Raw genomic sequence first — 10,851 nt, 5'->3', positions numbered from 1 at the left:
AGGTCTTGCTTCCTTTCCAAGGCCTTTGGTAGTAAACAAAATGGTATTTGAATCTTCAACTCAAACATAGTGTAGTGCATAGAAGTTTCTTGAGCACCCACTGCCTGTCAGGCATATGCTTATTAGTGTGGATCCAAGCAGGGTCCCTGCTTTTAAGGCACTTTGTCTTATGTGGTGACTGAACCCTGTACAGATAATTTTAATACAGTGTGTTGATGATAATGATAGAGGACTGTTTTTTGTTGAATAATCTAAAAAGCATAAAAGAAATGCAAAGAGAGTATTGGGAAGCTTGTAAATGTATGCATATTACGTGTTCAAAAAGTGCCTAAAAGTAGGTTAAAATCTGATGTGTAAATTTTTTCCTGTAGCTGAATCAGAACTTCTCACTGTTCCTGATGGTTGGAAGGAACCAGCTTTTTCCAAAGAGGACAATCCTAGAGGACTCTTGGAGGAGAGCAGTTTTGCAACTTTGTTCCCAAAATATAGAGAGGCTTACTTGAAAGAGTGCTGGCCATTGGTACAGAAAGCCTTGAATGAACATGTATGTATGTTTTATGTATTTCTTTAAGGTTTTGCTGTTGCTTTTACTTTTAGATATACACTTAAGTAAGTGTATATGTGCTGATGGATTTTTTTGGTTTGTTTTGTTTGTTTTGTAAGGTGCTAGCATAACTGGTTAATTTGATTCCTTTGGTATTTTAAACAGCCTAGATAAGCTTTATTCTTGTAATTCATTTGTTTTTAATTTTGTGAGTAATAGATTACTTGGAAAATTCACATGCCTTTAAAACTGTAGGGATTTCATGGACTGTCTGAAACTCCTGTGAACTCCCAAGTTTCAGAATGCCTACTCTGTGCTATGGCAGTTGCCATGTACCTGTGCAGTTTGGGTTGAGGCGTGTTCCTGTCTAATTGCTTGATTTTCATTTTAAATGAAAGATGTGGATGTGCCAACTTGTCCATTTGTTGCTGCTGCCATGCCCCTAGAGCAGTGTGTGTGTTTTTGTTTTTCAAACTGGGGGTTGCAATCCATTAGTGGATCCAGAAGTCATTTAGTGGTTATAATGAGTCTTTAAGAAATGAAGGTATCGCATGTAGTAAGGATCATTTTATGAAGCTTTTGGTTCATGTATATGTGTATGTGTATGTATATGTATATGTGTACTAGGTGGTGATATGAAATATGTTTCTCAGACTGTGGGACTGCTCTGGAGTAGTTTGTGCCCATGGGTATGAGGAGGGCTTGGCAAACTGCAAGCAGTTTTTTACAGCTGTCTGTTTCTGGGATTGGACAGTGTGTGTGTGTGTGTGTGTGTGTGTGTGTGTGTGTGTGTGTGTGTGTGTGTAAACTCAGAGAGACCCAACCTTATGTTGACTAGTTCATCACTTACTATGTTGAAATATTCTTCAGAATATGTTCGCAAGTCAGAAAATAGAATGTTTATTTGCTTTGTTGAAATCCGGTTCTTCCTATTGAGAGTTGATGCGTAATTTTCCAATTGTTGCTTCTTTCTGAACCTATTTTAGCTTGTTTTTACTTTGTATTTAGCTAATACAAACCAGCTTGAAAAACGTTTGAAAGGGAAAGTCCATTCTCACCCTAAGGAGCAGATGGGAGATTAGAGGTAGGTCCAGGATAGGGGAGCCATATAGCTTGCATTTTTACCTTAAGTCTTAAGTATGGCCTCATTTGGATTGCTACATATTTTTTAAACTAGAGATAATCTTTATCCCAGTAAGTACAAAGTACGTATAATATTCTAAGACCAAGTAACTATAAATGGTTTTAATCGCCTGAGTGTCTATATTCCTTGAAGTATGAAAGTAATCAAGTATTCTTTATATTAACTACCCGGCTTCTTTAAGGAGGGAGTTGATAGACTTTTAGGGAAGAGCGTAATTCATAGTAATTGATAGATTAGGATAGGGTCTATAATTACCTAAAGTTGAATTCATTTTAAACAATTACCGTTTGCTGTTTTCTCCCTGTAGCATGTCAATGCAACCTTGGACCTGATTGAGGGCAGCATGACTGTTTGTACGACAAAGAAGACTTTTGATCCATATATTATTATTAGGGCCAGAGACCTAATAAAACTCTTAGCAAGGAGTGTTTCATTTGAACAGGTAAATTTAGAATTACAGAGATTTTGAATTATTTGTGACGTTAGAGGCAACATTACGATATAACACTGCATTTGTCCATCCATCCCTGCCTGCCTCCCTGTTTCCCTCCCTCCATACTGTTTTTGTTATTGTGCTTAGATATCAGCGTAGGCTTTGAAAAGAAATGTCTTTGTAAAGAATGTTGATGGAATATTTTCTTCGTTTTTTCAAAAGGCAGTACGAATTCTTCAGGATGATGTTGCATGTGACATCATTAAAATAGGCTCTTTAGTAAGAAATAAAGAAAGATTTGTAAAAAGAAGACAACGTCTTATTGGTCCCAAAGGATCTACATTGAAGGTACTTTTATCAGTAGAAAACTTGAGTATCTTTCTCTGTCATTAGTTTTTCAGTGTATTTCAACTGAATTTCAACTTATTGTTCTTTTGATATAGGCATTGGAACTCTTAACAAACTGTTATGTTATGGTTCAGGGAAACACAGTTTCAGCCATTGGACCTTTTAGTGGCTTAAAAGAGGTAAGAACTACTTACTATCTTCAGTTAATTTTCAGCAGAGTACAAATTAAATAAACTGGTTACAATATAATATTGGGCTGTCGGAAAAGTCATGACATATGTTTTCTATGTTTTTCGTTGCAAAAATGCGTCATGACTTTCCTGACAACCCAATAGTTTGTTAAAATAATACATTGTTTTATAATTATTGTATTTTTTAAGAATGTGCTTTGATATCCCATTAGCAAATACTTCGTACTTCATAGAATTTGAAGGAATCATCACACTCCTGGACCCTAACATATTATGGCCAACTTTTGGCTATTACAGAGACATCCATTTCTCAGTTAGAAGGTCTGCACATCATCACTCCTTCCACGACAAATTTTAAATGGGTGTTTAAGCTCTTAGTCTGTAGCACATATGAGACACATGATGTTACATGTGCTCAAATATTAGAGAATTGAACAGATCTTGTTATTTGCAGTAACATATACAGCCAGTAGAGCTCAGACTTTGGACACTTCTTTTCCTTCAAGATACGTTTTCCTTTGTTGGAATTTAATGTAATGTTTAATGTTTTCATGCACATTTTCTTTAACTTGCCAAATTAAATGTTATGAGAAAATCTGTGGAGCAGATACTGTTTCAGTTACCCGCTGATGCTCTTGCTGTCCGGATCTGGCTATGAGGTCTTGCTTCCTTTCCAAGGCCTTTGGTAGTAACTGTATTGGACCTCATTCTTGTAAATTATCTGCTCTTTTCTCATGGGGTAATATACTGAATACTTTATAGTTTTATAAAGTCTAAATATACTATCATATTTAATTCTTGCAACAGACTCTTGAGGTATTTTCATTTCCACATTACAGGTGAGAAAGCTAAAACAGGAAAATTAAGTGACTCACATATGAAGCGGCCGTCCCATTATTTGAGCCCACATTTTCTGACTCTAAACCCAGCCAGCCGTCTTCCCCCTAAATCGCAGTTCCAGAGTGTTGTACTAGTTGTATATGTCACATTTTCGCAGTACAATTGAGAAACTTCATTGTACCCAAGGGAGGCTGACTATTATGAAAGATCTAACAGCCACTAAGAGCAGTTGAAGGAACTATTATATTCAATTTTGTAGCCATTGCCTGGTTCATAGGATATTTTGCAATATATTAATCACCGTCTACCTTTACCTAGTTCATTAAAATCTTTCTAAGTGACTAATTCATTTTTCTTTGCAAATTTCAGGTTCGAAAAGTAGTCTTAGATACTATGAAGAATATTCATCCAATTTATAATATAAAAGTGAGTGTTAATTATATATTGCTATAACAGTGGTTGTCAGACTTCTTTTAGTTACAGAAACCTGTCTTGAAATCAGATTTTTTAATGACAGTCTAATATACAAAACAGATAAAGCAGAGCTATTTTGGGGAAATTAGAGGTGAAGTTCAGCCCACTTAGCTCTACCCCAGTCCTGTAGCTACTTCCTTGAAAGCTTAGGTCTCTGTGGAGCCCAGCATTAACTGGGACACTGTAATGTACTATATAGTTCTAATACAAAGAAAAGCGTCATAGAATTTGTTGTAGATGATACCAATCCAGTTTTCTTATATTACGAGCTCATGTACTATATTTAAAGATATGGTCTTTCAGAATTCTGCCTTTTTCTATTAAATAAAGCCTGGAATATTTCAAATTGCATTAAAACTGTTTGGTTTTTTGGAATTTAACACTCCAATTATTTAGTGTTAACCTTTTGAAAGAGACCTGTTATATCCCTGTGTGCACAAAGTTCATGATTGTACTTGGAAATGTACAGGGTGTAATGAGCTGTTTTTTGATGGGTATTTGTTGAGCAGCCCACTTAAATATGATGAAGTTAAATGATTAGGTGGAAAGAACAATTTTGAGTTACACTGGGACTTTAAAGATAAAGAGAGCTAGTTGTGCATCTGATGCCTGTTTTGCATCTCTGATGTTCCAATGTCTATAAAATTCAAATGGAGTGGAAGAAATGTGAGGATATTGGTTTTGTCTGATGATGAGCAAGTTGGCTTTTTTTCCCCTGTGATATTTCAGGTGCTACTGAAAGCTCCCTGCTTGCAGGGAACATTGCTAAAAACTGTTCCTGCTATTATTAAGTTGAATTTTAAGGTTTCAGTGAAATAATGGTTGAAAAGCTGAATTAGTTTCCTTTTCATCTCAATTTATTTTAATAGTTCTGCATTTCTTAATCTGAATTTCTAATGCTTTTATGATGCTTGGTTAATTATGTGTGTTTCAGATGGCATATTTTTTCTTTACGATTGGTTTAATCCTACCGAAGAGACTAAGAATTACTCCGTTTGTTAATTTTATTATTTATAAGAGCAATATTTATAATGTCTTAGTTTGACACATGTATGACTTTTGAAATTAAAAATCTTTACATTGTTTGTACATTGCATGACTATAGACCTTAATGATTAAACGAGAGTTGGCAAAAGATTCTGAATTAAGATCACAAAGTTGGGAAAGATTTTTGCCACAGTTCAAGCACAAAAATGTGAATAAACGCAAGGAACCGAAGAAAAAAACTGTTAAGAAAGAGTATACACCATTCCCACCGCCACAGCCAGAAAGTCAGGTCAGTATTAAATGTTGAATTTTGTTACATGACGGGGAGGCTCTTATAATTGATTTTGTCAGAAACTTTATTAAGGGTATTTTAGGTCGGAGGGGGGAGGGGAAGAGATGGAGGGGGAGAGAGAGAGGGAGGGAGGGAGGGAGGGAGAGTAGAGATACAAGAAACTGAAGGTAAGTGTAAATATTTGGCTAATTTTGAGCAAAGTGCATGGGGCTGGTGAGGAGTTTCACATTGTGAGCATAAACTATATCAAGGCGGTTGGTGTCATTCCTGTCTCTGTAAGTGTTCCATGGATAAAGCAATTCAGTGATTTCGCCCACCATGTTCTGTGTTGGGCTTTAGTATCATTCCTATGATCATGAGCAATATGACTGCTCCAGTTTTGAAATCTAAAAATTTATTATCTATCTTTTTTCTAAGTTATGAGTGCCCCTCATTTTGTCAACTGTCTTTTGGCTTCATTTCCTTTCCAGAATTCCCTTTTCTCTCTTGCCTATCGTTGGTTTCTTTCATGCTCCTTTTTCCTTCCTTCCCACCTGCCCAGCAAAGCTTTAACATTTGGTTGGATCAGTCCTAAAACATGACTTCTTTCCCATAATATGGTTACCAAACAGGTGAAGAAAGTCATCTCTTTGGATTATGTCCACTATAAATTTATGTTTCCAACCTTAGATAGGTTCTCAGTATGGTCTGGCAGTCCTATATATCCTCTATTTCTTGAAGCACCCTCCCACTCCTAGCAAATGACATTGTATTTTATTTTACTGAAATATTTGAGACCATCAGGCAAGAACTCTTTCAGTTTCCTCTTCTCTTACCTACATTATTTTTTTCCATCTGTATCACTCCTTTCTTTACTTGCTCTTTTAATTCTACCTTCACTCGTCTCCTGAGGGATCTTGCTTCATTATTCCCTCCTTTGGAAACTCTTCTCTTTCTTCTAGTTCTTTTTGCTCAGCATCTAAACACATCCTGTCCTGGGTACTGTCTTGCCTTCTCCACAGCCCTGCGTTTGCAGTTTTTCAGGGAAGGTTTGATGAAAGGTCAAGGGGAGAAAGGAGTGATGATCATGACGGTGAACAGTGGACGTGATGTTTCCTGAGGTCTACTCTGGAAGGGAAAGAAAGTGAAGCCAGAAAGACAGTGCTAGTTGGAAAGTGGCGTGCTCTAGTGACTAAAGCCTGCGTCCGTAACCCCTGCTGTACTTCTTATGGCCCTGCCCTGTAGTTACTAGTGGACTTGTCTTTCTTCCCAATGGCTGTAAGCTTCTTGAAACAGTGATGGTTCAATTGACTTATTCTGCTACTTAGTTGCTAATAATTTATTTAACCTGTGCATGCCTCAGTTTCCCTGAATATAAAAATGGGGATGATGATAACACCTATCCCAAAGAATTGTTAATGAGAATAAAAGGAATTAGTAATGGTAAAAGAGATTACAACTGTAAGGAGTTTAGAATGTTGCCTTAGATCTATTAATGCTATTTAAGTACAAGATAGATCAATTATCAATGTTGACTATATTGAATGAATGAGCTATCGCTTTCTCTAATTACTATTTTGTTAGTCCCCAAATCCTGACAAGTGTTGTTTTTCATTTTGCATGTCACTACCTTTATTCCAGGCCTTTACCTCTCCTCCATTCTTCTGTACCTTATAGCTACTTTTTTTGTTTGTTTTGTTTGTTTGTTTGTTTGTTTGTTTGTTTTTTAGCTGAGCCATCCTGCCACCTGTTGGTAGCTAAGCGGCAGCTCAGCTCGGGCCGGACTCGAACCGATGTTGCTCAGAGCTCACACTCTTGAGCGAGCTCTTAACCAACTGAGCCACTCAGCCGGCCCTTGTACCTTATAAAATGCTGCTTTGGTCTCTCCACTCTTATCAGAGACTTCATTCATTTCTAAATCATACCCTACCTCCTTCGAAGGCCTGACATTAAAGTTTCTTCAGCCTTCCTCAAAACTATCTTTCCAGTCTCCTCTCATACTTTTCTGAATCACTGACCTTCCACCCCACTTGAAGCAGTCACTGTGTATTCCATGAACACATCACCGACTTTCCTACCTTCATTCTTTTGTGCCTGTATTCCCTTCGGCTTACAGTACATTTCCTTCCTTTTTTTTTCTGGTCACTCCTTTTATGAATTAATCAGATTTTGACCCACTGTCTTTACCTCAGGACATTGTGATTTTCTTAGGAAATGACACCTCTACATTATTTCTGATGTAATTGTAAATACTGATTTCAACAGATTGATAAAGAATTGGCTAGTGGTGAATACTTCTTGAAGGCAAGTCAAAAGAAGCGACAGAAAATGGAAGCAATAAAGGTAAGACTATGTCTCGCCTACAGCATTCATAGCCAAGTTCATAGAAACTTGAATCCTTATTTAGCTATAAATTGTGTTGTACTAATGTACTTTTTATTAATAATGTAGGCTAAACAAGCAGAAGCTCTCAGTAAGAGACAAGAGGAAAGAAACAAAGCTTTTATTCCACCTAAAGAAAAACCAGCTGTGAAACCTAAGGAAGGTAATGCTTGGCTTCCAACTCTTGGGATGATGTAAAAGTCTGTCATGTGAAGAGGAAACCCATAGTGAATTTGCCTGAGTCTCTGAGTGTTAAGTAAAGAAATAACCGCATCTTTCATTAATTCTCTTAGCATTTCATTAATCACTAAATCTTAGGGACAAGCGACGACTGAGGTCATTTATAATTTAGTGGTAGCTAATGTCTAAGAGTATCCCAGACTGATAGTCCTCTCCTGACCCCTGGCTGTGCTTGGGAAGGACCCTTTGTTTTGAAAGATATAAACCAGAGCAGTGACTCCTCTGTAAAATAAAAGTAAGGCTGGGAGACTCCTTGAGCTCTGCTATCATGCCTCTCAAAAAGAGCTTATCAGAAGTTGTGCTTTTCCTCTCTTATGTGATCTATTTCTTAAAGTGTGATTCCTATATTGTTAACATGGATTTCTCATCACCTTGGGCTAAATGACACCAACAAAATAATGGAAAGGCCTTATTATTCAGGGGCTATTAAACAGCGTTCAGAGGAAGTACTCATGTCTTCTCCATTCCTAGCGCCATTTTCATTCACCCTCCCCTCTTTTGCATTTTCTTTCTCTTCCAGTAACCTTTGTACTATTCCTAAAGTAACTCTACAAAGTGGCCAGTGGCACAGTGAGGGTAGGGGTGTCACTGGCAGCATTGCACATGACCTATTGGTCAAAACTAAATACAGCATTACTGTTTTAGTATCTTATATAACATCAATGTTAACAGCTGTAAAAATATTATATTCTATATGTATATCATTGGGTATGTAAAAGTTAAAAATGTAATAAGCATTGTATTTCCAGTTTGTAAAATTCATTAGTTATATACTTTGAAAGTAGTTAGTTCAGTAGTAGTTTAATCTCAGTTTATTAGGACTAAAAATGTAGCTGTTCTGTAGTGGAGGCTTTAAATCTCTGCTGCTGAAGTTGCTGCGTAGCTTGTATGTTTATATCTTTAATCTTCAGGTTCTTTTATGCCCTGAATACGGTTCTTAAGTGGCAAGTAAAGTTGCATTTTTTCGCTGCTTCCTTTCTCTGTGTGATTCAAACTTTTGTCATTGATTAGATGGTTGAGTTCTGTTAGGAGGAACTCAGATACTTTCACATTATTATTTTTATTACCAAAATATTGTTAAATAAAATTCTGCTAGTCATTGAACTGATATTTGGAAAACTATTTTTATGTGGTATTAGATGAAGTAAGTAGATTTTTACCTATAATTTCATGATTTCATTAATTAAAATTATTGAAGCTAGCACTACATGTAATATTTTTCATGAAATGTAATTTTAAATTAGTTTAACATGCAAGATGGAAAGTTAGCATATTAATGAGTGCTCTAAAGTTCCAAAATATTGAAAAGAATATAAGTAAACTTAATCTTAATATCAAGTATCATTTAAGGGAAAAAATGTAGTTCTAATATATCAATAGTTGAATCCAGTAATTGTTTCAAATAGCTAAACTATGATGCCATTTTCATGTATACTTTTAGTAATGTGATTTTACAGTACTTTATGATTTTTTTCCCTCTTAAAGCAATTTCTAACTTTAGGCAGGTGGCAGGTGTTTTATATTTTATAACATGACCTTTCAATTATAACAGTATTCTGAAATTATTGTCCTAAATACATATTCTTTGTTTTATTTTGTAAAATCTAAAGAATTGCATATATTGTGTTTTTAATTTGTCTAGCTTCTACTGAAACTAAAATTGATGTGGCTGCCATCAAGGAAAAGGTTAAGAAAGCAAAGAACAAGAAACTGGGGGCCCTTACAGCTGAAGAAGTTAAGCTTAAAATGGAAGTAGATGAAAAGAAAAAGAAGAAAAAGTAACATGCAAAATAAAAAACCAAAGAAACAAACCCTGAACTAGAACTTATTAAGCTATATCTCCTTTTGTAAAGGATTTTGAGATATTAGGGCATTAATTGCCTATGTGTCAGAAGTAATACTCTGATCACTTTTTTCTGAGTTTGTTTTGTTCTTTATAACACTGCTTATGTATACTCTGTTCTTTATAAATATAAATTATTCTCCATGTGTTTTTTGGAATATTTTATACTAGAGGGTGGTATGTATGTCTTTGTGTACATTATACCTAATCTGTTCCAGGCAGGTTTTGTCTAAGCATGATTCTAGGAATAATTCTTTAGGTTGTTATAATAAAGACTTTTTAAATGTGGTTGTAATTATCCATCAAATCAAATGCCTGATTATAGTCTTTTTTTTTCTTTTAAAAGATTTTTATTAAAAATATAGTTAGCACACAATACTATATTAGTTTCAGGTGTACACAGTACTATTCAACATTTATATACCTAAAGAAGTGATCACCATGACAAGTCCAGCAACCATATGACACTATCACAATATTATTGACTGTATTCCCTGTGCTGTATATTATATCCCTATGACTTACTTGTTTTACACCTGGAAATTTGGACCACTAATTGCCCTTCACCTTTCCCCCCTTTTTAATTTTTCAGTTACAGTTGACATTCAGTATTATATTATTTTCAGGTGTACAGCATATGTTTAGACATTTGTCTAATTTAAGAAGTGATCCTCCTGACTAGTCTAGTAGCCACCTGGCACTATACATAGTTATTACCATGTTAGTGATTATATTCCCTATGCTTTACATTACATCCCTTTGACTATTTTGTAACTACCAATTTGTACTTAATCCCTTCACCTTTTTCACCCTGCCCCCTGACCCCCCTCCCATCTAGCACTTGGTTAAATCCAGTACCCATCTGACACCATAGATAGTTACTACAATATATTGACTATATTCCTTATACTATACCCTACATCCTCATGACTACTTTGTAACTACCAATATGTACTTCTTAATCCCTTCCCCTTTTCACCCATCAGTCCAACTCCCATCCCATCTGGCAGCCACCAAAATGTCAGTAAGTCTGTTTCTGTTTTGTTTATTTCTTTAGATTCCACATATAAGTGAAATCACATTGCATCTGTCTTTGTCTGACACACTACACTCAGCACAATACTCTCCAGGTCTGTCATACTATGCCTCTGCAG

At 35.8% G+C, this 10,851-nt stretch overlaps 1 protein-coding gene across 2 annotated transcripts in view; it reads left to right on the top strand.

Moving 5' to 3' along the window:
* KRR1 (KRR1 small subunit processome component) overlaps positions 1-10,009 on the top strand; it is a 13,028-nt gene extending 3,019 nt beyond the window's left edge. The window contains exons 2-10 of one of the 2 annotated variants that reach the window (XM_019653221.1): positions 372-544; positions 1,996-2,130; positions 2,344-2,469; positions 2,565-2,648; positions 3,870-3,926; positions 5,080-5,250; positions 7,498-7,575; positions 7,684-7,777; positions 9,497-10,009. In XM_019653221.1, coding sequence (XP_019508766.1) covers positions 372-544; positions 1,996-2,130; positions 2,344-2,469; positions 2,565-2,648; positions 3,870-3,926; positions 5,080-5,250; positions 7,498-7,575; positions 7,684-7,777; positions 9,497-9,636 — 1,058 coding nt within the window. In that variant the 3' untranslated portion in view covers positions 9,637-10,009. The remainder of the gene's footprint in view (positions 1-371; positions 545-1,995; positions 2,131-2,343; positions 2,470-2,564; positions 2,649-3,869; positions 3,927-5,079; positions 5,251-7,497; positions 7,576-7,683; positions 7,778-9,496) is intronic. The other variant, XM_019653222.1, reaches the window with a different exon arrangement.
* The last annotated feature ends 842 nt before the right edge of the window (positions 10,010-10,851 follow it).

The sequence above is a fragment of the Hipposideros armiger genome, unplaced genomic scaffold (assembly GCF_001890085.2).
Source record: "Hipposideros armiger isolate ML-2016 unplaced genomic scaffold, ASM189008v1 scaffold_199, whole genome shotgun sequence".
In the NCBI taxonomy this organism is placed as follows: Eukaryota; Metazoa; Chordata; class Mammalia; order Chiroptera; family Hipposideridae; genus Hipposideros; species Hipposideros armiger.
The sequence above is the reverse complement of the archived record's forward strand: the minus strand, read 5'-3'. Positions and strand labels throughout refer to the sequence as shown.